This window comes from Balearica regulorum, chromosome 4 (assembly GCF_011004875.1).
Source record: "Balearica regulorum gibbericeps isolate bBalReg1 chromosome 4, bBalReg1.pri, whole genome shotgun sequence".
Lineage (NCBI taxonomy): Eukaryota > Metazoa > Chordata > Aves > Gruiformes > Gruidae > Balearica > Balearica regulorum.
In genome coordinates, this window is record NC_046187.1 from 32,488,853 (window position 1) to 32,515,885 (window position 27,033).

Consider the following 27,033-nt stretch of genomic DNA (forward strand, 5'->3'; position numbering starts at 1 on the left):
TGCTGCCTGCAGTTCTGGCTACATTTCAAAAAGGACTTAGTAGAAGGGGCAAAGGTGTGGGGCAAAGGTGTAGAGAAAAGCAACAAAAAGGATCAAATGCATCAGAATGACTTCTGTAAAATGAGATACTATATAAACTGGGATTTTTCTGTCTGATTAGAGACTACTACCAGAGTAGTATAAAGTCAAGAATGGTATGGGGAAGGTGGGTAAGGAACAATTATTTGCAAATTCTCATAATTCAAAAATAAGGGAAAGATTATCTGTTACCATATCTAAAATAGAAATCCTTTTTCCCCCCTCCCGATTTTAATCAACGTGTAACAATATTGTGGAACTCCTAGCCATAGGATCTTGAAAAGGCTAAAAATAGAAGTGAATACAAGAGAAAACTGAATGTAATCACAAAGGCTAGACTCAATATTTGCTGTTAAACACAGTGAACCAGGTGCAACCTGCAAGTCAAAAAAAGCCCTAAACCACAGCCTGCCAAAATCTGGGGGTGCACGAGGGGCAGACCTCCGAACTTGCCCTCCTTATTCCCTAAGCATCCCTTGTCTGCCGCTGATACTGGACACCCATCTGACACAGCACTGTCTCTTCTTATGTTCTGTTCGCTTGGGCTGAAGGGTCAGAGCAAGAGCCCTGCATTCCTGTAGGTGGGCTCAGCGATGCATGGAAACTTTGTCTTGGATTTAGGGAGCCCAGCTTCCAACTCTGTGTCCTGGCTGCCTCAGCAAGGAACGCCAACCCAGAACATTCACAGCCTGAGAAATTTCCTTCCAGGGCACACATTGACATCAACTGCCACCAAAAAGGAAGGGAGGGGGTTTGAGAAGAGGTGTGTAATTGCTTTCACCATCTGTTTCTCCACTTATGTCAAGAAGCAAATTCAATGCAAAGTTTTTTAGTCTATCTTCTGTGATACAGAAAATAGCTTTCTGTTTATTTTACTTACCTTTTTAATTTCACTCTTGCCCTGTTCTTTCAATAGACATGCCTTTATTTTTCTTTAAATAGTCTATATCAAGCAGAATGTTTGATTCATATGTATTGTATATTATTATTTTTCACCTTGTCATATCCTTTGCTTCTTGTACACTGATAGGGAATGTCTTTCTGTTACAGATGATCTGAAAAGGCTGCTCTGCCCTTTCTTCTTTTGATGTTTCATTTTTCTCTGTCTTTGCTTCTGTAGATGACAAAGTCCACAATGGAAGGATCCAGCCAAACATGCCTAGTGCCACAACCAGGTCTGTCAGATGGAATACCTCAGGTCAGCCTCCGATTAACAGATGGTGGTTCATGTTGGAAGGAGGTGGATTTAACAGATGAACTCTCCTTCACTAACAGTGATGCGTTTTTCTCCAGGTTAGTGCTCTTTTTTTGTCTTTGTGCTTGTTTCTTTGTTTATTCTGTACCTGCACCTCCAGCTCTGAGCATTTTGAACACATTTTTTTCCACTGATGCTTACAAAGTCAGTATGCTGGGGTGTAAGGCAAATTAATGTGCGTAACCCTGTTGAAGCTACACATTCCAACAGGTTCCTTACAAAGCCAGCTGTGTGCTTTAGTTTGGCTTTCAAATACAAATTTTCAAGCATGTGAAGGTGGCCTGCTTGGTGAAGGAGTGCAGGTGGACAGGACTGATCTAAGATCAAGCACTAGAAATGACACTGAGTACAAGATACAACCAAAATGTAGGTGCCTCCTGTGAGTAATTAAGGGTATTTGATCTGCCCATTTTAAGTCTTAACAATGGCTGACTTTATTCTCAATCCAAAGAGGAAGGGGCTTTTGAGGGTTTTATCTTTCTGGCAGGGATGATGATAGTACTAGTGTTGTTCAGACAAGACAGAGAATAAAAGAGTTTCTGAAGAGTATCTATAAGAGTATCTGTCTGAATTTGTAAGAGTCTATCTGTGTCAAGCATCTGTAAGAGTATATATCTAAAAGAGCATATTGAGTTTTGATTGCTGGCACTTTGTCAATGAGGTGACCAGGTAATGGGCAATTTGGTTTCTTGTAAAATTCTTCCCTAAACATCAGACTGAACCAGTATCTTTTCATTGTTCTCAGGATATTGAATTGAATCTGTCAGTCTCTTTCTTCTTGCATCTAGTGCAGAACATGAAGGATTCAGGTTACTGTGGGAAATTGCTGTATGCTACTGAAATATGGGGTTGGACTAATGTGGGAAATAGTGCTATTTACATGTCATGAAACACGACACGGCAGTGTCTCTGCATACCAATGCAGAACACAAAGCAGAGGCAGTGCGGCCAGACACGTAACTGAGTGACTTCACTGTGTAAGCAGGGTGCTATTCTCAGCACTAGCACAGACAGACAGCACTCAGCTTATGAGACAAGTTAGGAAATTATGCACTAACAGTAGATTTTAAATAATGATGATGGTGGTGAAGCATAGATGTCAAATCCGGTTTCTAGCCCTTCCCAGGCACACATGCTCTTTAACTTCTAGCTGTGTCCACTGTGTTTTACTGTCTCCACGCCTGCCCCCAAAACTCCTGCAGCTAGAAGACATGAGGTTCGTTTACATATCTTCATTAATCCAGCTGCTTTTGACTGAGCTGAGTTAGGAAACAATTACTGAAGCAGGTCAGCTGGCAAAACTGAGAAGGCAATTCAGTTTTACCAGCTAGACAGGGCCAAGCAGGCGGGGCTGGGTCAGAAATTACGGGCTCTTGCATTGATATGTTGGAGCTTGGCAGAGAATGTGGCCCTGCTCATACTCCATGTTGCAAGGTGTAAAGAGAAATCAAGTGCTCGAGAGTTGAAACAAAGGACTGCTGAGTCTTGTGTCTGAGAAGGTATGTGTGACTGATGTGCCTCATGAGGTGCCCCAAAAAAACTGTGTTTCTTTTAGGAGAACATTCCCCAAAAGATGTAATTATTTGCTGTAGGAATTCATACTTTCCCATCAATGTGTAATTCCTTAGAAGAGTACTGGTGAAGTATGGGACAGTTGGGCCAACACTGGCACAGAGCATTAAGCACCAAATGAGGTGTGTTTGTAATAAGGCAGAAGCCTAATCTTCATGCTCAGGCCTTGAGATGAAAGATGTCTGCATCTCTAATTTTATCTGGGAAATTAATAAACTGTAGAAATGAATTCTCTTGTAGTCCCATTTTGTTCAAGAATGCCCTAGTTTTCTGTCCTGTATCACACTTCTGTACATATTTACCTAATTGGGTTGAGTATCTGTGCTGCTGTTAGCTTCCAGTACTTTTCTGTCAGTGATCCTGCTGCTGAAGGAGGAGGTAGTGCTTGCTGTTTCCTACCCAGCTCCAGGATGGCAGGTTGTTGGGCAGGATGGGATGGAGAGGAGGCCCTGGACCTTCCTAAGAGGAAGAGGGGAGAAAGGTCTCCAGCAGACCTAACACACTTGGGGGACAGCTGTCTGTGCAACAGTCAGAAACCCCAATTCCCTGACATTAATGTAGTACTTTGATACATCAGGAGTGGTTTTAAACATATTTTTGGCAGCCTTCTGTCATTCTTGTGTAATCTAAGCTCACAGTGAGGTATTACCTGATGCTATCTCAGTGCATGGCTACATTAGGAGTTTTCACCTTTTTCAACAGGAGGGACTCTGGCATCTGACCTAGACTCTAAAGTGCTTTGCAAACACACTGCTATTCTTGTTGGGGAGTTTTGTGTCACAAGGCACTAACAGTTCTTAAATAAACATTATCATTAATTATATGTAATTATCAGATATGTTTTAGTGAAATGACTGTATCTGCTCAGCTATCATATGATCTTTGTTAGAAAAGAATAAAGGTTGTTCTTGGCAATGACAATCATTTGCTGTTTTGCGAAAACGCCTGTGGTTTGTCCCCTTTCCATGCTCAGATACCATGATATGGGTGGATTAGAAGAGGATGAAGGGCTACACAGAACGGTAGATGCAGAACTAACTCTGCCTTTAGCAGGTTCACAAGTGTAACAGCGAAGAAATAACCACACACACTAAGCCTGTAAGCCCCCCCCCCCCCCAGCAAAGACTGTAATCTTTAATAAATTTTCAATCAGTTTCATTTGACACTAGAGCAGAGGTCTCCAGGGAGAAAATGAGAGACTTCTGGTTGATTAGTAATTTTTGATACTATTTAAAATACCTCTCAGAATGTGTCTTCATATAGTTGACCTTAAAAGGAAGATCTGCGTATTAAGTAGCAGCTACAGTTGTGACTATGTCTTCTAGAATGGTTTACCAGTTTTTTAAATACTGAAAGACATGTTATGCTTCCTCACAGGTATGGTATTCCTCATTGCAGGAATTTTTTGAAGGTGCTGTTGTCATTTGAAATATGTGAAATATCAGTTGCAGTCAAAACATATTGCAGAGCATAAAATCTGCATCACCTTCTGTTCACAACTGTTATCTTAAGAGAACGGTATTTGTAAAGTTGATGTGTTCTTTTTTCTGACCAAAATAGGTGGGTTAACTATATGCACCCGTAATGCCCACTAGCACATAACGTATTTGTTCTCTTGAAGATTTCCTCATTACTATAGCTGTGTGCCAAGGGCAAACTGCTAATTATACAGTAGCAGAAAAACAGACCTGTAATGCAGTCTTCGAGTAAATCGCAAAACAGTGGAGAAAGAAAGGAAGGAGCAGGAGAGAAGAGAATGGTCCCCTGAAAGAAGGATGAAAGTCTGCAGGCGATATGCAGCGCGTTACGTATTTCTGTGAGGCTTATCCCATTTTTGCAAGAGCTCTTGTGCAGGGCAGCCAAACTTCCGGACCCTGGGAACCACACAGATACTTTATCTTTACTTGGTTGAGAGCCACAAGACCCACACCACAGGCCTCAGGAGCTGGGAGAAGCAGCAGCTTTGGGACTAGAGCGTAGGCAGGAGGGAACGGGGCTCCCTGGGGCCTTACCAGACCCTCAGTGAGAGGGAGCTAGGGTGGGCTTGCAGCTCTGTGAAGCTCAGAGTCCCTGTTTGGGTCCCTCTTTCTTTCTATTATCTAGAAGGAAAAAGTCAGCTCAAAGTTCTGGTTCAGAAGGAGCATACATAACTGCAGTAGGAACTGGAGTGATTTCAGATATGCCTAGAGGTGCTAAAACTTAAGTGCTTCAAATAACATACTCAAATGGATTTTACTTCAGGGATAGGATATATTAAGATTTAAGTGGAAACAAGGGTACGAGAGCCTCTTGCAAGCAATGCTGTTAGCCCTTTGTGCTAAACTTCATATACAAGCAAAGAAAAGGAATAGCCTTCAAGGCAGGAGGGAAAATGCTTCTGGCAGCCAGAATGTGAGGCAGGGGATTGTTGATGGTGAGCAGAAACGTCTTTCCTGATGCTGGCTCAGAGCTGCATGCTGCCCACAGATTTTTCTTGTCACTGTCCTGGACCTTTTGCCCAGGAAAGGGTGCTGAAATAGTCTTTGCTGTTGTGTATGTTCTAGCTGTTCTACAACTTGCTGGAGCAAGTTTCTCTTTGCAGTGCTGGTACTGCTTTGAAAGAGGGTCCCTCAGTGGGAGGGCACGCTGCTGTTTGTGGAGCTGTTAGGCACTCTGCATGTTCCCTACGTGGAATTATCACTGAAAGGAGTGTGACTGGGTACCCTTCCTTGGTAGTAGTGGTCAGGTGCTGGGAATGGGTGCATGCATGGCAGCCAAACTTTGTGAAAAACATTGTGCAGTTCCTGAGATCCAAAGCTTAGAGCAATCACGGCAGTCGTTCGGTAAGCAAGCTGCCTTCTCCGGTACTTTCTAGCCATGTCTTTGTGTGCCAAAGATCATAAATTCCTGTTTGTGGCTGCAGTCAGAGCTGCAATGAAATTTGCCAGCACAGATACCCCGTGCTGGCTTTCTAACATGTGCGTGTTCTCAGAGAGAAGGTTTGTTTATATCAACCTTTTGTTCACAAAGATCCTTATAGCTGGCCTATGTCCTGCAAATAAAGGGATCACATGCTGTAGTAGCCTCTCTAAAAGAAGGGGTGGGTTAATGTACCCTGCTGCACCCTCTTCTTAACGACACTGCATGTTCTCGCTGTTAATTGTTGTGGTATGAAAACACATGTATTTGTACACTGAGAAGTTTGTGCTTACTATAAACACTTTCCCTATTTGTTGGCTTTCCTTTTAGCAGCTGCGGTTTAAAACCCAGGCAAGCCAAAACTTACCATTATTCTCTGGCATGCGATAAGAACTTGGGTGCCTGTTGTTGCCAGAACAAATCAAACAGGGGGGCTGGTGTTTGCTTAGCTGACTATTTTTGTTTAGGTTTGGGGTTTTTTTGTTTTTGAAGTCTGTCATGCCAGTACATTCAGTCCCTATCCAAAGTAATAATTTGCCTTATCACTCAGGAGCCTTGCTGCCAGGTTTACATAAGGGATTGCAGCCAGCAGGGCTGCGACAGCCGTGGATTCTTCGAGAAAACTGCTCAGGAAAGGAGCAAAGCTCTCGAATGAGGTCGGTGGGGAGGGCATCATTCAGCAGCAGCCTCTGCTGGGCCCTGCTCTGAGCCCTCAGAGAGGACTTTTTATGTAAGGTATTGGTCCTGTTTGTTGCTTTCTCTCTTTAGGTTGTGTAGAGTTAGTTTTTCCAAACTGACTCATTTAACTTTGAGAGTACATTTGTCTCCACCCTCCTATGCAATCAATTCCCTTCTTTCTTGCATTGTGAGATGCTGGCAGTAGGAACTGCCTTACATAATGAGTTGTTAAGAAAAGTATTCGGTTTTCTCAAAACACTGCCACAAACACATGTGATTTATGTGTCTCTCCAAGGTAGGTGACTGTGAAGGGCAACTCAGGGTGTGGTCTCAGCTCTTCCTGGGTTCTTCTCCCATGTTGATAGCCAAGATGTAATGACAGTCACAGAAACATGTAATTATGTAGATTTTTTTCCGTACAAGTCACCTGGGTGGATTTCAGTTTACTTTTCCAAGCATTTGCCCTCTCTCTTCCACCCTGCACAGGTTACTCCTTTAGATTAGGCGTTGTCCAGTACACTATTCTAACCTTCCTATTTACCTCTAGCCATTTTATCTTTGCCTGTCTATGCAAGATTTACCTGGTGACAAATTACGGCTTGTGAGATGGAGAATGTTTTGAATCTGATGCCCTGACCTGTGCCACAGAAGTGGAGGTTCATCTTGGAAACAAAAAGCATCATAAATGAAACTGGTGACTTTAGATGTAGAAAGGATCATTTTAATGCCATTGTGTGCATATGGAAACAAAACAACTTCTTTCAGTCCATGAGCCAAGTATATTAGCTTTTCCTGTTTCCTGGGACAGCATCCAGCAGCCTTAGAAACCAGAAAGGGACTACATTAAGTTCACAGCAATTGAGTAACAAAGCTGAAAAAAACCCGACTCCCTTTCTGTATCTCAGGCATTGCCCTCTCAGCTAGAAGGATTTTTATTTTGTCATCTTGTTATTTTTTTCTTTTTTTTTTAATCTGCTTTTGCTGTGAGGAGAAAGTCCCTTCATCTCATGAGGCTGGGTGGCTTTCTGATACAGCTTTTTGCTGTAGGAAATTACGTGCAAACATCTGTGACAATTTTGAAGTCATTTTCAAATAAAAGGATTGGTGACTTTTTATGGGGGAACACACAGTGGATAATAAGGAATTTAAGCCAGCGTTGGCAATCTTTGTGCTTTTAATATTTGTGTTTACAAAAACGAGAACACCCATCGCTAACCTGTCTTACTAGCAACTAGGGAAGAGGCAGAGCCTCTGCACTGTATCTTGGCTTACATTTACTGCAGCAAGTGCAGTTAAGTTCCCTCTCCTGAAGTGTGTGGCGCATTGTTCAGCTGAGGAGGTCCAGCACAGCGTGCCTTGTTTCCGGTAGCTTTGCAGAGCAAGCAGTTTTCTGTCACCTGAAGCTGTGAGGTACTTCTTCCTGTGCAGCTTCCCAGAGGGGACCAAGGCCTGTGTCCTGCGGGCAGTCTGCAGGAAGATCAGCGGGCAGAGGTCACAGCCAGGCTAGTTTGCTGCTGCAATTTCCCGGTTCCGCTGAAAGAACTGTGCATTTGGACGCTGTGTTCAGCACGTTGCAGTGTAGGCTGATGGAGTTCAGCTGTGACTTCCCATAACACACACGTATATTTTTAATCAAAGTGGTCAGCTGGCTGTCTAATAAGGAAAGGCTGGGGGTAGTGGGACAGGGTTGTCACTCGCTGCTCTTGTCACTTTGCTTGCATCTGTTTGAGTTGTTTCAGTGTTGTAAAATCCTGCTCTTTCATGGTCAGTGGCCATGAAAGATTTCCTCTCATTTTATCTGTTGTGAGGAACGTGATCCCAAGCTGACTGCTTATCTACAAATTGCACTTTCGCACATTGGCTCAGTGCCTTCCTCCTGGCCTGAGAGGGTTGCAGTTAGGAAGTGGGAAGGTAGTTCCATTTCTGTACCAAAGCTTTCCTTTTCATTCTGCACCTGCTGCAAGAAGGGTATTTGTATTTGCTCTACGGATGACTGCGAAAAGAGGCCACTAGGTAATTGCAAATAAATTACTAAAGGCTGCTTGGATGTCAATGACTTCCAGTCATTAAGACTTTGACAGGACTCCTGGAAACAAGAGATTCCACCACCAATTCCTCAGGTCCTTTCACAGTCTCCAAGCTCTCTGCATTCAGAAAGTTTGAGTCATGTAGGGAGGGATTAATATCTAATAAAATAACATTTTTATTGTCCTGCATTATGGTTAGGAACCACCTAACCACCGTGAAATGATTACTCTCTTGGGAGCACTGCTAACAGTGCACTGTGCTATATAAAATTTATAGATGTTTCCTTCAAAAAAGCCCCACCCTGAAACTCCAGAAAGTGTCATATTGTACACAAAAAAAAAAAAAAAAAAATCAAGTGACCACCATTCTGAGAGGGCTACTGAGCATCATAGAAAATAAGTTTTCCTCTAAACTCTCATTAGCTTTTGCTGGATTTATGTCCCTGAGTAGAAAAACTTGGATTTTTCACAGGACTCTGAAGGTGGGTTGGGAAGTTGCAAGCTTACAGACCTTTCTCTTGTTGTTCTGAATGTTCCTGGTAACTAAATGTAGGCTTATGCTGAACTTCTGTTGCCCCTCAGTATCCACTTGTGTCACTCCTAACGTTGCGCAGACTGGCCTGCAGCAGGATAGGAGCGTGTTTGCACAGCCTGGACACGTACAGACTCAAAGCTGATGTCGCAAATGAGGGGCGCAGCAGTGAGCTGCGCTGATTGAACCCAGAATCATTGTATCTGGCTGTGCATAAACAATAATTTGTGTTTCTTGATGTACACGCAGCTGGGTGCAGGAAAAAGCCCTGCAACTGGCCTGAGAGGGCTGTGCTCTGGTCAAATACACTCAGGTATTAATAGATCTGGTCAGAGTTGTCTTCTAGCCAGGATCTCCCTCGCTTCTACGGCAGATGCATCTTCCACCTCTAGGCAGAGATACAGAGTTATTCTCACCCAGCTCACTCTTCTCTCAGTGCCTCCCAGCCAGAGTCCATCTCTCCCGCCAAGTCATCTTTTCCCACCACCTCTCCCAGGAGCCAGCCTGGCCGCTCGAGCACTTGTGCAAAGGGAGGGCTCCTCTCAGTCACGTCATTAGCTGAAGAAGAGGAGCTATTTCCAGAGGGTTTTTCTGGAGGGTAACTCTGCCAGACTGCCTCCCTTGCCAACATGGACAGCAGTTTATCTTTCAGTGGAGTAAAAAGCCGCGTACACCAAACATGAATGGTGTGGCCTGCTCCTCCCCTTTGCTCAGCCCCTTCCGATACGGTTGTTATTTCGTAAGAATAAGGGTGAGCTACAAGAGTTTTGCTTGAAGATGCTTTAGAAAGCAGGAAACACAGTGGGAGCAAAGGCATGGAGTTCAAAGGATAGTAATTTTGTAGAGGATTGGAAGGATGTTTTTGGAAGTTGGGAAAGTGTGAAACCAGTGATATTTTTGGTAGGGAATGTAAATAATGCAGGGAGTACCGAGGGCTTGTTTAAAAAATTTTGGAATTGTTTTGCTGACAAATAAATGCTTTTTCTTCAGTGTTTTCTGTGGCAAACATTTTCTTTGGTCTGAAACAGCTGAATTTTTAAATGATTTTTGTGCAGACTGTTTTATAAAAATAACAGTTTAGAGGAGTGGGAGAAATTCCATTAGACATTAATATTAGGAATTTCATTAGATTGGCAGAGCTTTGGAAAAATCCTGCTTTGAAAATAACTTGTATACAACCAGACTCGTGTGTGTTTGCTTGCTCTCCCATGCTCTGGCACTTGAACTAACTGGTGCAAATGAAGAACCTAGTGACCTGTTGCACAGCCTGCTTTACCCTGTTCCCACAGCAGATTAGCTGGCACAACCATTCATTACTTGATGCTTTCCCAGAAAACCCTTTAGGAACCTACTCCCAATCCTCCCCTTTCTCCAGGACGGAGGCCAAGAAATAATTTCTGGGCTATCCCATGGGGCGAGAGTCCTTTGGAACAAGTTAAAGTGGCTGACAAGCGGGTGTGGCGGTGCTTGCAAAGGACACTGCTGCTTAATGAAGAGCAGCCACAGCAGCTAATCCACCTCTCCTGGGAGCTTGGGGTGTCCCGCTCGATGGGAAAAGTGCTTGCATGCTTATCTGTTGACTGAGATCAGGAACTCTGAGAACCTGAAGCTCTGAGAAGCTTTCAGCATGGTGTTTACTTTTCTCCTGAGCCAGCAAGTTTAAGGAACAGTTCTGGAATACGCTTTCTCCTTAATAGATTTTAACTAGCTTTGTTTAAAAGGTAATTTGGCCTCCAAGATGCAGGAAGGAACAGAAGAACTGCAGTGCAACAAAGCAGTATATTCCCCATAGATATGCCAACAATACTTGTATTTCTATGCCAGTGCAAAAAATAAAAGGGGTAAAATGAAGTCAGCTGAGACCAACTTGTTGCTCTTTTGGACAAGAGGAGTATTAGTTAGGAAAATGAGAGAATTCTGCAAATTACATCTGGGCAGCTTATTTAAGGTTTGGTGTTCCTAAACAGAGGCAACTGTAGGTTGTAAGAACATTAAAAATTCACCTTCGATGAATCATGTCAGTAATCAGTTATCCTCACCGGTTCAAAATGTCTCATTTCTAGTCACAATTTGTCTGTCTTTGACGCCCAGCCATTGGATCTTGTTCAGCTTGTGAGTACTAAGTCAAATATTAATGTTTCCTGCATGCATAGGCTGTTTTCTTTGAGAAGCACTAGATGTGTGGGGTTTAGTTCTTGTGTTCCCTTCATGAGTTGTGTCTGAGCACTCCTCAGTTTTTCACAACTTGCTTGAGAATGGGAATTCCTGAACTGTCAGAGTCTTCTGTAGCAACCACCCCAGTAGGAACTACAGGCATAATACACCTTTTCCACACAACATCCATGTTGATGCCTCCGAGGACACTGTTAATTTCTTCAGCCACGCAGTCACTCGGGGCTTGTGTGGAAGTGCTGATCTGGCATGATGTTGCACCCCCCAGCAGGGGATCCCCCGTCATCTTGCATATAGTTCCCAGATTGGCTCTTACTTGGCTCCTGAAACTTCCAATGCTGGCTTGCACACAACATACAGAAAGAACCACCAGTATTATTTTTCTTTTCCTTTCAGATCATTGATAAAAGCATGAAGTGATACAGGGTTGAGTACCAGCCTCAGAAAGTCACTGTTAGTACTTACCCCCTTTCTGAGGATTCTTTTTACTAAATTATGTTTTTGACATACTAGTTGCTCTTTCTTTCCGTTTGTGCTCTTTTGGACAGAGCCTATTTAATCATCTGCCTGCTTTGTTTGGACATGAAGGGCTACGGTTTCCAAATATGGTTTCTATTTACATGTGACTTGCTTATTTCATGTGTGCACACAAAGCTTCTGGCCTGGGGGAGATTTTCCAGGGTATTTATCATTTATAATTGCAGATGTTTATATGCACAGATACTCTAAACAGAAAAATGCATGTATCAATGCATATATGTGTACATAAATAATGGCATTTTAAATTTTGTATTGGTGGTATTTTGAAAAGTACATTCTTTAATTTTCAGTCTGATGATATCTTTACTTTGCATTTCATGTTTCTGCCAGGGGGAAATTATTGTGTAACTTAGTAAAAACTGTGGGAATACATTGATGGCATTGAGCAGAACTCCAGCATCTTAAAAACCCTCAGATTTTATCGGACCAGGCAAGATCTTTTTTTTTTCTTTTTTTTTAAAAAATAGTTTCTAATTTGTGTATGATAGTGCAGTGAGGCAAGGGATAACTGCTTTTTGGGAGGCAGACACAGCCACATCCTCATAAAATCCATTATCTAGATCACTTATATCTCGTATCCTCTGGTGCTGTTCACAGATCCTCATCTCTTGTTGCTTTATATGCTGAGAAAATTACTTGGTGTGCAGCTAAGTATGAAAAGGAAAGAAAGAGGAGAAAGCACTTCTGTAATGATGATTGACAGGAGACTTCCTTTCCAAACGTGTTCATTCTTTAAACGTCGATGGTGGTAGAGAAAAGTCATTATTCATATTTAGTTCCAGCCAGCGTCTTTTTTTCCTTTGTTGAATCTCAGTAAGAAATCTGCAGATCAAATAGTTTGAACCCAGATGTTGCCTTGGCATAGGTGCTGAAGTGTGGCGGTATGTGTTGGTATTTTAGGGGGCTTTATTATTTTTATTGTTATTTTCTGTCTTACTGAGGTATTCACAATACACTAAGGAGCATGCAGTCAGTGGAGAGGATGTTGTGCCTGTCCTGAGAGGGTTTGGTTTTTTTCCCCATCCTTTGTGTGTATGTTTGGTGGTACGATAAATAGCCACTGCGGTGCATTGTTGCTGCCAACAGATGAGTTTGGCCTTTCTGAGCAATAGGAATGCAAGAATTGTATGAAACTTGCAGAAGAGGTTTTGTTTTCCATGTTTAACATGAGAGAACAAATTCAACAAGTACAAACAAATCCAAAGCAAAATGTTCTATGATCCCAGGTTTTATATGTGATAACCCAGCTTGAATTATGCAAGTTAAAAAGGGTGTAAGAGGGCAGAGGGACAGTAGGGATTCCTGCGTCTGTCAAGTAGCGAGTTGACTTTAATGTAAACATCTGTCAAAAGGAAGTGGAATTGTTTGGAAGTAAGACTGCAGTTTTCTGGCCGCTTTTGTCTGCCTACTTTGTACCACAAATACATCGTTTGTGGTCCATACCCATGAACAGGGGAGGTGAAGAATTAAGGAGTTGCATACTTGTTTAGCAGGGTGAGAGATTCAGAGGGCCCATTGAGACGATGCAAACTGAAGTAAGGTGACATGCGCCATGGCATGATTTCCCACTGTTTGAGTAGCAGGTACCACTCCTCTTACCGATGGTTGGCTGCTGTGCCCCAAGGTACTTTTTAAAATTTTACTCTCTCTGACATTTCTCCATGTTAAAATCTTTGATCTCCTTTCTTTTAATGGGTGTTGAAGTTGCATGCCACTGGGTGTGCAGGGAAACATGAGTTGAGGTACCTCTTAGTCGTGATGCTTTTGGCAATGTTAAAGAGGCAGATGAGGAAGGAGAGGAGAAAACTGATAGCCCATTGAGAGGACTCCAAAAGAAAACAGAAACAGAATGTGGATCCGAAAGTGCTGATGGCCCAGGGAGCCCTGGGCAACTTTATTGTCCTCTCAAGGCATCTGTTTGATTTTAGCATGGTGCCGTGAACTAACTTTCTTCACTGATGCTAATTCATAAATTAATCTTTCTGGCTATTGCAGCATCTCTTTTTGTTAGTGAATTCTTTGCCAAGGATCTTAGTACTTTTAAGCTCATTTATACGGGCAAGTCATGTGGAAGTTACAACAAAATAGCTAGGGTATAAATTCAGAGTACAGCAGCTATTTGAGTTATTCCACTTCTGTTTATTCAGCAAGCTGCTCTGGAGAACCCTGACTCCTTCCCCATGTAGATAGGTCCTTGGTTAAATGTGGAAAATTAATTCTTTTTATTGGCATCCTGATGGTAACACTCAGTTTATAGAAGTGTAGTAAACTATGAATAATTGTATGTGTGTAAAACAAGACTGGCCAGGAAGAGGCAATTTGATTTATTGTCAAATTGTGAAACAGTACAAGGTGCTTTTGTTTTATACCGAAGCAGTTTTATGTATCAGAGTAAAATCTTTCTCTCATGGTTTTAGTTGCTTAACAGCACATATGGCACATTTAATTTAACAGGAAGTCATCAAGATATGCATTTAATTGCCACAGATAAGAGCAGCCCAGATCTGTGATGGCAGAATGCTTTATCAGCATTGCTGGCTTTCCTAAAAAGGGGCCCTGTGCCGTGCCTGGCGTGACTCTGGCGCAGCAGAACAAGCTTGTGCTGAGGCAATGGGCAGAAGCATTACTAATGCACTTCTTCCAGCCAGCCTGCTGACAGGAGCAAATATTAAACAGTTCAGTGTACTGAAGCGGAGCCACTTCTCAACTGACCTCTGCGTCCCTACTCCATGCCACCGCTTTCTGAGGCTGCAGCTGCAGCTGCCCACTGCTCTTGTTTTTAAGATAGAGAACGCCCCTGCCTCCTGCTGAGAAAGGTCAGGATCTGTTAGGCATCCCTGTGAAATGTCTGATATCCTTCTGCTAACCTGTGCCTGCTGCTTCTCCAGAAAGCTGATGTGGCTCATGTCTAATTCGCATGACCTAGATTTGTATGGAAGTCTTAAACGTACAGGTACTAAGCTCTTGCCACAGCTTTCTCCCAAACCAGTGCCAGTCTTCGTGAGGGTCAAAGGTGATGGTGCTTTTAATATTGACTTAATCTTTGACGATGTGCATGTCTGGCTGTGCCAGAGTTAGCCATTAGGCTTTTACCATCTAAAATGTTGAAAGGATCCATTCTCTTATGCCCCTTTATCAGTTTGAGATTGTCCCCTTCTCTGTCGCAAAACGTGTGTAGTGCAGTAACGTTGTTCACAGGTCAGGCAGCAGCAGAAGTGTTTCTGTCCAATGTCGGGGGAAGTTGAAGGTGATCCCTCAGGTGTTCTGGGCAGAGGAGGTGCAAAGGTAAAAAAATACAACTTTTGGGTATTCCTCTTCAGTAGCCATCAAACATTTCAGTGCAAGACTTTCTGACAGATTGTGTATTCTTCGTTTTCCAAGGTTGTTGTGTCCTGGAAAGTGGTACACCCATTGTGTGGGGTTCTTTTGTTACCGTTCTTCCCAGCTCCAAATTTCCACCAAATAAAACGGTGTGATTGTTGTTTCAGAGCAGTATTTGGTCAGCAACCACAGAGGGTGGCCCACTGGGAATGTCAGTAAAAATAAGTTTGGCTTCCGCAACACTTATCTCTTCATTTCAAATGGTAGGTGAAGAGTTCTCTTATGCTCCTCTTTCACTGTGTGTCCAAATTGGTTGGCCAACTACTGCACAAGCCCTGTGAAACCTCAGTAGCATCTATTGCAATGCAAAGCGATGCCAGGTTCAAGCAGGAGCATGCTGACCACACTGCCCGTGGGCGTCCTACCCACCCTGGAGAGGTCCCAGCGCTGCCGTGGCCGTGGGGAGGGAGGTTGGGGTCACTACATTGTACCCTGGGTGACATTTGGGGGGGGGGACGGGACGGGGGGATATTGTAGTTACTAAAAGGGATACAAAAAGACCTTTTGTTGAAAGGTATCCTGTGGTAATTAGCCCTCAGCTTGTAGCATTTCTTGCAGGTCCAGGACCAACTGGACATCATAAACCTCTTGTGGTTAACCTGCGTTTGCCGGGGCCGGTGCCCCTCGCTTCCCGGCTGCAGCGAGAGGGGGCCGGCCCGGGGTTTTCGGCGGCGGGGCGGGTCGCCGTCAGCCGCCAACTCGGGGCTGGCGGCCCCTTCGCCCCTCCCCGGGGCCGGGCCGCGCTGCCGGCTCCCCGCGGTGAGGCGCTGGCGGCGCTGCGGGCGCGGCAAGGCGAGCGGGGAAGCGAGAGGACCGGAGAGGCGAGGCGGGCGGCTGGCTGGGTGGGTGGGCGGCGGCCCCATGGCCAGCATGGCTTGCGAAGTCATGCCCCTGCAGAGGTACGTGTCCGGCCGGGGCAGCCCCCGGCCCAAAACGCTGCGCGGGCTTGTGCTGGGCTGCCGCGCACGGCGGGGAGCCGGGACTCTGGCCCTGCCAGGGAGAGCAGCATCGCTCCGGGCCGGCTGCCCGGGCGCCGGAGCAGGTTAACAGGTCAATGTATTAACGGGGCTCCGGGGTGGGGGAGATCTCTGGCTTCCTCGTGCCGGGGGGGGGGGGGGGTGTCGATGTAGCGCCTCGAAATCCGCGCAGCGCTCTCCGTGGGGGGCGCCTGCCGCGGGGTGGGAGCAGCTCAGGGGTTTATAGGGATTTAGGTGCTCCGGGGCCATCCCCTCCCGGCCGGCGGTGGGGCTCTGAGGGCTCCCTGCGCCTGAGCAAACCTCTCCCGCCGCTTCGCTGCAACAGGGGCTGTAATGCGGTAAGGGAGCCCAGCCGAGCCCGGGCAGGCTTGCCCCTGTGCACACCCCACCTATAGCTGTCTGCTTGCACACCCAGCCTGGTGTGCCTTTGCAGCTGCCTGCGCAGCATGGGCGAGAGGTTTAGTTTTAGGAGGAAAAAGGGCTGTTTTGTTTCCAGGGTGCCGAGACACACCTCCCTTCAGCACCAGCTGTGTACCTGTGCTGGCATGTGCTCCTGCCACAGGCTGGCAGGGATAACTGCAGGCAAGCTTTTGAAATGACAGTGCACAGACCCACTGGGGAGGGGGCAGAAGCGTACACAGTCCTTTTACCGAGGCATTAATTATTTCTTTGATTGCTCTGTCAGTTCTCAAAATTATTCATTCCATACCTCCTTAGCCTTATTCGAATGGGCTGAATATCAATCTTTATGTAATATACAAAACAGTAAATAAGTAATTTAGCATGTTATTTCAGCACTGTGGTGGTGCTGTTTCAGCAGAAGCTGCAGAGTTGCTGCTTACTTGGACACGATAAAGTAGTAACTGAAATTACTACCCAAACTGTTATTGTCTTGATAAAGCGTGGGGTCCTCTGCAGATAAATGTGGAGGAAGTCTCTTTTGCAGTGATGCAGTTGCAGGGTTCCATGTTGATGACTGCAGAGAAACAGAAATGTGGTTCGAATGTCTTAAAGAAGTAGTCATAGTGCGTTGTTCCTATTTGAAGGACCAGTATCACATAATATTTTTAACCTTTTGGTGTTCCCAGCGGAGGTCAGAACAAGTGGTTGTTATTGTGCTCTTGACTGTTCACCCCAGGGAAAGAGAGGTTTGACAGGGTAGCTCTAATTAGACTCTGGGTTTTTTGTTGCAACGATTAACTCACGATCAGTTAGAAATGCACTCTGCACTTTAAAACTGAAGATTTTTCTTCAAATTCCTATTAAACCTTGAGCATGGTACAGAATTGTTTGAGCTTTGCAGTTAGAAAAGATTCACAAAATTCTGGCTTCTTTTCCATCTCCTTGATCTATTTTTAGGATGCGTACACTGTACTTTTAACACCTAATTTTCTTTGGACCTGGGGGCAGACAAGCACGGACTCCCAGATCCCTTAACAGTGGCATTCTCCAGGTTGCACCCTTATTTTCTTATTCTTCCTCTTGGAGCGTTGTCTCCTCCCTTCTTAGTGCAGAGTTTTGCCATGGAAGAGAGTCTTGCTGACTTTGGGCATTTTTTTTTCAGCTTTAGGATAGGTGACGCCTGGGAATGGTTAGTACCAGTGCGGGTAGTTCCTGTGAGGTGGACAGGCTGATGCTGGCGTTCCAGCTGAGGGCATGGACAACTCGTGGTGCATGATTCCTGTCGCTGGGTCTAAAGCAGACTAGCAGCAACCTCCAGATGCTGCAGCTCAGGGCGCTTCCCAAACTAAGACCATCCGTTTCCCCCTCTCAAGAAAGGGAATGAGCTGCCAGCGATGATCACGCTTGGTTCCCTCCTGGGCGGATAAACTCCCTCCTGACCATCTCTTGCGGGCGCCCCGCTCTGTGCTGTCTTTGGGTCACAAGCTGGCTGTGCTGCGCCTGCCACGGGATCCCTCCTGTGCTGAAGCAATACGAGTGCATCTCTGCGTGGCTGGTGTGTAAAACTTGGGAGAGGGAGAAAGGCTCTGTTTAAGAAGCTGTGACATTTAAATAGCGTTTGTCACTAGAGCTGCAAAGTGTTGTATCTACCAAGGTATCTGTAAGCTGTATGTCTGTCTTCCTAAAAATTGTATAATGTGCTTACATATGGCCATATGTACTATATGGTGTTATTCTATATGTAGATGTCTGTGGAATGGCACATATGGGATATGATGGCCTGCTGTGAGGGAGTGACAATGGGGACATCAGAGTTGTGTTTCATTGCATGGGAAGAAGTGGAAGGCCAAATACGTTGAACCCTCCACTGCAGTCAGTACTATATTGCCCAAGCACGGTAAAGGGCACCTGTGAATGTCACACGGGTTGCATTACTGATTTTCCAACAACATACCCACCACTAATTGTCTCTTCTATTGCTAATAGGCTAACAGGTTTTCTGAATAGCATTAGCTTCCTTTAATAACCTAGATTCCTAGTAGAGCATTACTAATGCTGTTAATATATGTTTTAATTCATTTATTCTAGCTCAGTCTGTTGCAGATTTAACAAAAGCTGTGCAAAGCTGAAACCCGTGGCGGCTGCCTCTGCCAATCGCATCTGCCAGTTTCCACAGGAGATAAGAAAGAGAGGTACACACTTGGGCCTTGTTTGTGATCAGTGGCCTCTCTCGCTTTGCACTTTGCTGAAACAAATGAAGGCAGAGGAAGAGTGAAGCCATCACAAATATTTTTAGAAAGTGCATCTGATAGGTGTAGGGAGTGTGACTGATCTGTTTCTAACCTGTACAGCAGCAGTTGTCTGCATGGGCTTGCGGTCATCATCAGGGTTGTTTGATTTACCTTCCTGGCTTGTTTGCTTGGGATCTTTCACAAATACCGAGTATTTTAGCCTGAGAACATTGTTTGTATTCCACCACATTTTCTTCTTTTTTTGGAATGGCCACTGTGTTCTCTTTAACACAGGTTCAGGTTAGTAAGCGTTTGTGTGTGTAAAGTTGTATTGTAAATAAGTCTGATCCTTTGGACTTCGTTATCACTTTCTATCCAAGGTACTGGGAGTGCTTGACAAGCCCTGGTGAGGTATGTTCTGGGATATGTATGTGAAGTAAAGTGTGTTCTCTGAGGGTGGAGAGAACTTTTATCTGATTTTTTTTGTTTGGTTGGTTTGGTTTTGGGGTTTTTTTGGTCGAAGAATGAAGAGAAGTTTGAACCTGTGATTCTCATCTTCCTCAAGTCATAGTCATAGCCTATTACAAAATGCTATGTGAATTTTTGGCCTTCCAGGCTCACATTTGACCCACAGCTGGGAACCCTGTCTTGTCAGAGCTGACGTGATGGGTGTAGGAGCCTGTGGAAGCTCTTCCTGGGTACCACTAGGTGGGCAGGGGGAGCTCTGACTAAAAGAGGAAGTTGATGTGGAAATTTTCTGCGGTGTTTGTAAGCAAGAAAATACGAATATTTACCTAAAAACTGGGCTCTTGGGATAACTTTACTTGAAACATGCAAGCATTTAACAAACAATCCTGAAATCAAAATCACTGGTTACCTAGTAACAGTTCTTCACCAATATAATGCAACAGGTATGTGTGCGTTATGCAACTTCACACTGTTAAATTCTGAGAAGAGGTGAGACTTTGGCTGGTACATGCATTCCGCCTCTTTCTGACCCATTTTCTAGTTTTATCCTAGTGAGGACTATTGCCAAACCACAAGTAGAAGAAAAGACACTGCCCTGTCTTTCATAATAAGCCCCAACTAGTTTAAGAAGTAAAACAACAAAAGCAACCTGTTTAACATTGACGTCATTTTATAAAAGATAAACATATTTGCAATCCAGGAGGATAGTAGGTAGAAAATAATTATACAAAATTATGTTGTCAAGGGTTCCAGCAGATTCAGATATGTTAATATAAATGGAAAATCAGCCTCTCGCTCACAGTGGCATTTAATCACCAAGAAGTTCTGCTCATTTCAGCTTGCCATGGGATAGCCTGTACTTCCCTGATGTTGCTTTGAAGCAGGAGGAGGTGTGCAAAGAGGCTTCAGAGTATTTTTATTTTTTTTTCCATTCAGGCAACATGCCTCAATCTGAGTGCCCCCTCACGCACAGCCTGCACAGTTATGCCTGTGGATAATGCAGTATATTCCCAATGTGTATAGCTGTGCTGTATGTTAGTGTTTCCTAGAATTAAAAGGCTCCTACTCCAGCCTTGCGTATTCGTGTCTTAATCTTGGCTGCAGAAAATAGAATGAGAACTAGTACGTACTCAGAGATCAGAGTGATCCTTCATATTCACTTTAGCTTGTCTCTATGAAATAGTAATATTCATTTTGAATGCCAGATAAAACAGGACACAGAAGCTTGTGCTTTTGGAAGGCTAATAGGGAGCTCTCCCCCAAAGAGGTCCCCTCCTATGCAGTTAGATTGCTGCACACCATGATCTTGCAGGTTTAAGACGTAACTTAGTTGAGAGACCTTTAGGAAAAACACTGCTGAAGAAATGGCTTTGAGGAAGATGGCGGGATCCTTTGGCGATTAATATTTAAACCAATACCAATCCACTCCCGCCCAAGTTATTGGAGATATTTTGCAGAGTATGTGAGTTCAGAATAAAGCAGTTGGGTTGTCCACCTCCTATTTTGACATGTGGCTCATTTGGTGAGTAGCTTACGCAGATACTTAAGTGTGAGCTTAACCTGGTTTCAGTGGTAAGCATGGTTAGGTGTAAGTGTAACTATTGTGAGGACTGGAGATAAATACCTGAAAGGGCTTGTTATGGTTTTGACTATAAAAGTTACTCTTCAGGGAAAATGCAAACATTTGCATGGAAATAACTCTCACAAGAGAAAGAGCTGTTAAACATTTGTTTCTTAGGCAGTTACTGTATAGTGCATTCTTCTCCCTCCCCCTCTGATTAAGGGTATAGAGCAAGGGTGGCATTGCTCAACAATTGATGGTAAGTGCTGACTTTTAATGATGACCATTGTATCACCACAGTGTTATCATGTTAGATTAAATTTATGGTTACTCTTGCATCAAGGATGGTATTACTCTTTCTTCTTTTCCATAACATACCTCAATATTCTTGCTTTATTTGAAGGAAGAAGCCTCTATTGCCTGCTATTTCTCATTTGCAAAAACATTACCTTTTACCCACTGCTGTGAAGCACAAACTATGAGTAAATCACTGTACTGAGAAAATAAGTATGAAATACATTTTCATGAGCAGTTTCAATCTTGCATTGGTCGCAAACTTGAAATAATTTTTATGGGGAAATCACTTGCGGGGGGGAAAGAAGCACTGGAAATTTGTGAATAAGACAAGACATTCAGCAAAAAGCACTACTGTGGCCTCAAAATTGAGGCTTCCTTGAAGCTGTTTTTAGTGTTGTTAATGTTGAATGTCAGAATAAGTAAATAAACAATATTGTTAAAATCCCCTGCAATTGCAAAAATGGCTTGTCTGTTAATCCAAGGTGGCACGGTGGTTCTAAATGGCGAGAAGAAAACAAGAGGGAGATAACTTTGAAGTCTTTACAAGTCACCCAAGCTCAGCCTTCCTTCTCCTCCCCTCAAAAGCTACATTAACTTTTGATACCGTTAGTCATTTGATACCACTGAATTTTCAATGCCTTTTAGTTTGATTACATTAAAATTAGAAGCAGCAATCTCATTGCCTGAGAAAGCATTCTCACTGAAAAATAATTAATTTCTTTTGAAGTCCAGAATATCTGGGGTGGAATAGAAAGCAAGCCATTTCTTTATCTGACTTTTGAGGTCAGAACAAATAGAGCCTGTGGCAAGGCATTAGGAAAACATGACCTTGGCTGAGCAGCATGACCCTGCCAGTGTCTAGGCCCTTCCTCTCCCATGCAAAATGTTGACACTTGAGTCAAAGTACATTTTTTTCTTAAATTGACTGAATGTCCCATTTAACTTTTGAAAATAGATGTGGAGTAGGAAAGCAGCAGTAGCTTTACAATAGAGGTTCCAGTGCCAGCAAGCCAGGAGGGAAGAACTGCTGATAATTAAATGCAAATAAAACAAGGGGGAAGGGCCCTGAGGCACCCTCTGACCTGGGGTATCCATATACCATAATAAATTGGGTTCTCCCCATCTAAATGGGTGTTTTACAGCTTCAGCTCTGAAACGAGCTCAGCAGCTCCGTTATTTCTGAAGGGCAAGATGAGATCTAAAAGAAAAAAAAAACTAACAAAAAGAAAAACCATCATTGCATATTTGTGAATGTGATGGGTGAACCGTTGCCTGTAACATTTCTGTTGCAAAAAGCGGAGGCAAAAAAAGGTAACTGTGGTTCTGTAATGGAAATTTATCGTTTAACAGTTAGACTTCACCCAAGCTTTCCCATTTCCTTCTTTAGGGACAGAAAGGATGCGTTGCATAAATGCTGTAAAATACACGTGCCTGAAAATCCTAAGATGTGCTAAACTAACTGGTGGGCAATACTAGCGTTCCTTCCAGTCTGACAAACTTTTTTTTAGCTCAGTGGAGGTTGCAAACATAACACCATTACTTCTTTATCCGTAAAATAAAGAGAACAAGTTTTTTCAGTTTGGCTGGTATTTGTTTTGGGTTTTAGTAAGAAGGAAGTGATCAGATACTTTAGGTGTTCTTTACCAGTGTGAGAAATTGCTCTCTCAAGTACTGCATGAAAGAGCAATTAAGTTCTGTTTAATCCCTTCTCAGGGGAGCTACGTGTATATCTGAGAAGAGACTGCTGTATTTTCCACTCGCTTGGCCAGGTATTCAGTGATAGTTGAATAAATAGTTTATTTTTTAAAAGTTATTTCAGCACTTCAGTGCTTTCTGGCCATAAAGCATGTGTAAAGCTGGACGAAACTTTGAGGGTATTTAAAAAAAAACCACAAAGCAAAAGCCCCCCCCAAAACACCACCCAAAACCCACCTAATTTACTACAAAACTTGCTTGCCTAATGGGTAAATTTTGCTGGGCAAGGTAGAAATTGAGCCTGTATAAGAGATGCACATCAGAATGACTTGTCCCCTCCATGCTGTGGACAGCTGACTGTGGGTTTGCCATGTCACTGTGCCAGGTATTAAGCTTTCCTTTCTTTCTGGAAGGGTCGTATATCCCTTTAACCAAAGAGGAATTATGCAGCCCAAGTACAGTACAGTTAAATGTTAAATATATCTTAATGACTTCTAGCATTTTCACATGATAGAAAGGGCTTCCTAGCAATACTAATAAACCCTCAAGTAAGCGGTTGTTTTTTAATCAGCATAGTGTGAGTGATAGTGACAAAGAATCCTGCATGGAAGGTCTTAAACCAATTTCTAGCTTGTTTATTGTGTAATAGCAACTGGTGATCATTTATGAGTCATATTTTGTACACTTTCCTTGACTGTCTCTTTTATATCTGAAACCATGTGGTTAAGTATACACAGGTTTAAAACCTCTCAGACAAAATTTTCATTTCTTCTGTTAAACTAACCTGGGCTTTTGTGTATTGTATAAGCATATCAGTTTATTACTTTACAACACAAATAATTCATTATTTCATAAAGCATTTTAATCATAACAATCCTTGTGTGCTAAGTGATTGCAGTAGGGCTTGGTGGTCTCACATCTAATGTGAGGGGTTGTGAATTATGTGGAATAGCTGGATTAAACCTGTTTGTAGTTTACACAGCTCATGTCTTCCAGCTGGCACAGATGAGTTGACTAAGGTACGTGAAGTTAGGGAAAGATGTTTGGGATATGTTGTTTTTAATAATTGGGGGGGGGGGAATGGATAATGTACTTAGATGTAGGAGATCTTTGTAAAGTTAAAAGATTTTTATGGTTTTCTCAAAAGTCTAGATTTCATGCTAGTTAGCTTGGAGCTCTTTGTCCCAGGTGGAGCTACTGATCAGTGCTGCACGTGTAAAACTATAAAGCACTATGGGAGAAGAGTGGTTATGCACAGCTACAATTATTATCAACCACATGAAATTTTGAAACGTGATGATCTAATTGAAACTGGTATTTGGTTTCTGACTTCTCTAGAGCTTCTTTCTCCCCCATTCCCAGGTAATGTTCTTGAAATATATGCTTCTCCTGTTACTTTGTATGAGATGATAATGGTTTTTTGTGCAGATATAAAACTTGCTTGAACTTGTGGAGCAGCGGTTGTACTTGCTGTGGAAGAAAAGGGAGGAAATGCAAGAGGTTTTAGGGTCCCTGATGAATACTACTTTTCAGTCTCATCTGTCAAAGCAACTAGTGGGAGTATGAATATACGAAAGTTATTTGGGCTTTTTTCATATCATTGTGCTTCTGTGACTTGGAAGTTAATTACCAACCCTGAGTTGAGGAAGGGTTTTTATGATGGAAAAAAAGCATATTTGGTGTGGCTTTGACAACTGCCACTTGTACACAAAGCAGGATTTAGCGTTGTCGTTTGAAGTTGCGTTGATGCACAGAAATCTTGATGGCACTGTGAACTTTTCTTTACGTGAGAAAACGTTCTTCATGTTTTGTGTGCACCACTGCAACTTGTTTGCATTGAGATTACAAGTACAGCCGTTAACGTAATGAACTGAACATAGCAAAAAACTTTACCAGCAGCTTTATGAGTTTAAAGTCGCTTCTTTATGCTTTAAAAAAAAAATCGGTAAACGCTAAATAAAGAGATAACTTACGCATGCAAGCTGAGAGACTGTGCATGCCGTCAGGGGAGGGAGCCTGTATCTGGCAGAGGTTCTTACCCGTGCCTTTGTTGCAGGTCCGCTTCTGGGAAGGGTAATGATGGGCGCTTCCATGTTTCCCTCCACTTTCTCTAGGCTGTCACAAAGCTGTAGCAGTCTCTTGCAAAGACCTTTCAGGTGATGTTTGCCTCAGTTCACACACAGGCAGCTGTGTTGCCTACCTCACTGCAGGCAGGCACCGTCAGCCCGCTTTGCATTGCTCTGTGTGCGGGCTGGGTCTCAGAGGAGGACGACAGCAGCATTCAGTGCTCCTGCAGCAGCGCCTGACTCCAACTTGCTCGAGCAGCTGAAGACAGGCTTGTGGAAGTGGCAGCAAAGTTTCCAGTAGCAGTCGTGCTTCTAGTCTTCTTAGGGAGCTGCTGAAAACTGCCCAGTCACTGTTGTATTTCAGAGGCGATGTGAGTTTTGGCAGACGGCGCTGATTTCGGAAGCAGCTTCTCTTCCTTCTGGTCTGTGGTAATTTTTGTTACCCTTGAATCAGTATTTTGGGCTTCCAGAGCAACGTGCTGAAAGGTCTTTTCTGTAGATGTCTGTAGTTGTCTCTTTATGAATCTCTGTGTACTGTAGTAGGGGAGGTCACAATGATGCAGAATTAAACCCCTGTGATTTTTTTTCTGGCACGCTTGCTTGCTCATCTGCCTGCCTTCCTGGTCTTTCTGAGTCCCTTGCATCCTGCCTCCTCCCTCATGCTCCTGCCCCCCGGATGAATTTGGCATTCATATTTGTGGAATTGTTATAGCATTGGCTGGGTTCAAAATGAGCCAAATCTGCCTCTGGCTATATTCAGTGTGAGAGCAAGGTGCTTACCTGGCTGCGGGCCAGTTTCAGCTCCTCCTGCTGAGGGAGCTTCCTGCTGGCTCCCATGGAAGCCGCAAAAGGTACCTGTGAGTATTTGATCTCCTAGCTACAAAACCCACAGAGATGTTCCTTTCCCCTTTATTCTCTGCTTAGAGAGGCTTTTATAAACCAATATGTAAAATCCTTCAAAATTCAATAGATTAATGGACTCCGACTGGGTTTTCAAAAATTTCTCAGGCTTGATCTACTTCAGATCCCTGTTGAAAGTTGGTCGGGGTGTTGAGGTGATCAAAGCCCTCGAGTGACTTGAGCTTGAAGCTGAGTTTGCCTCACCCAGAGCGTTCTCCCATATTCTCTCATCCTCTGAACAAGCTCAAAAGCGATGGATGCCTTCACAGCGTGGCAGTACCCCGGCACCTGGCACTGAGTACCTGTGGCAAATTGCTCAGTGCTGGGACAGTCCCAGGCTGCTGGAACAGCGGGAAAGCAGCAGGGAAGCGCTTGGTTTCCAGTGCCTGTGGGATGTTCCCCTTTCTGCTTTCATTTAAAGTAATTTATGCAGCTTCCCATCTTTTCTGCCAAACTTGCTGTACTCTTCAGCAGACCCAGTTAAAAGCCTTTTAGGGACAAATTGGCCTTGGTGACATTTCCTGCGTACTTGGAGGAATGCAAGTGTCCTGCTCTGGAGAGTTACAAGGCTTAAATGACCTGCAAGGCCGACCATTTATCTGGTTCGAACGACTAAGTGAAATTCATTTGAACCCCTTATAGCAGCATGGTCTTAGATTGACTTAAGCAATCAGCCCATCACACCTTTAAGCTTCAGCGCCCCAGCAGCTCATTCTTAACCTTACGCCAGCCACAGGCATGAAGAGCTGGATCAGGGAACTGGTCGGCCACACACCAGACAGTTACACTTGGGCCAGGTCAGTTGACCACTGAAACAATGTTTTGTCAGGGGGGCTCCATGGCAGCCCCTGATCTCAAGCCTTGGGAGATTTCAGCATTGTCAAATCGGCTTTCCACAGGAGCGATAAAACCGGGCAATTCGTAGCCTCGTGCATACACCCGCGACCGTTTCTTTGGTCTCTCGGGATGTCATTTGTTTTTTTCTCAACTTTTGCTTTAATAGGCAGGTTGTTTAATTCTGGAACAGCAGACAGCAAAAGGCTCTGGTGTTTTTGCTGGCAACGTGCTTCACTGTTGCTATGGGAATAGTCCTTGTGCTGCTGCAGAGCCGGAGTCACTCCTAGCCGTCTAGCAGGAGATGTCTTACACCACATCTGTGGGCACTGAGAAATGAGTTGGATTCTCAGGATTTAAGGAATGTCACGTAAAGGTCTCTTCCATGAGTACAACCAGAGGACAAAACAGACATAAGTCTTACCTCTGTAACAGATGTACTGTTTCACTTTTGTTATTTCTGCTTTTT

The 27,033-nt window shown here is 43.8% G+C and overlaps 1 protein-coding gene across 12 annotated transcripts in view; it reads left to right on the top strand.

Annotated features, from left to right (window-relative positions):
• Positions 1–27,033, top strand: part of FAM13A (family with sequence similarity 13 member A) — a 133,273-nt gene that overhangs the window by 55,753 nt on the left and 50,487 nt on the right. For 7 of the 12 annotated variants that reach the window (XM_075751617.1, XM_075751618.1, XM_075751620.1 and 4 more), the window contains exon 6: positions 1,199–1,371. In XM_075751617.1, coding sequence (XP_075607732.1) covers positions 1,199–1,371 — 173 coding nt within the window. Of the gene's footprint in view, positions 1–636; positions 842–1,198; positions 1,372–15,868; positions 16,033–17,545; positions 17,564–26,940; positions 27,002–27,033 lie in introns of those variants that run through there. The other 5 variants (XM_075751624.1, XM_075751625.1, XM_075751629.1 and 2 more) reach the window with 5 other exon arrangements.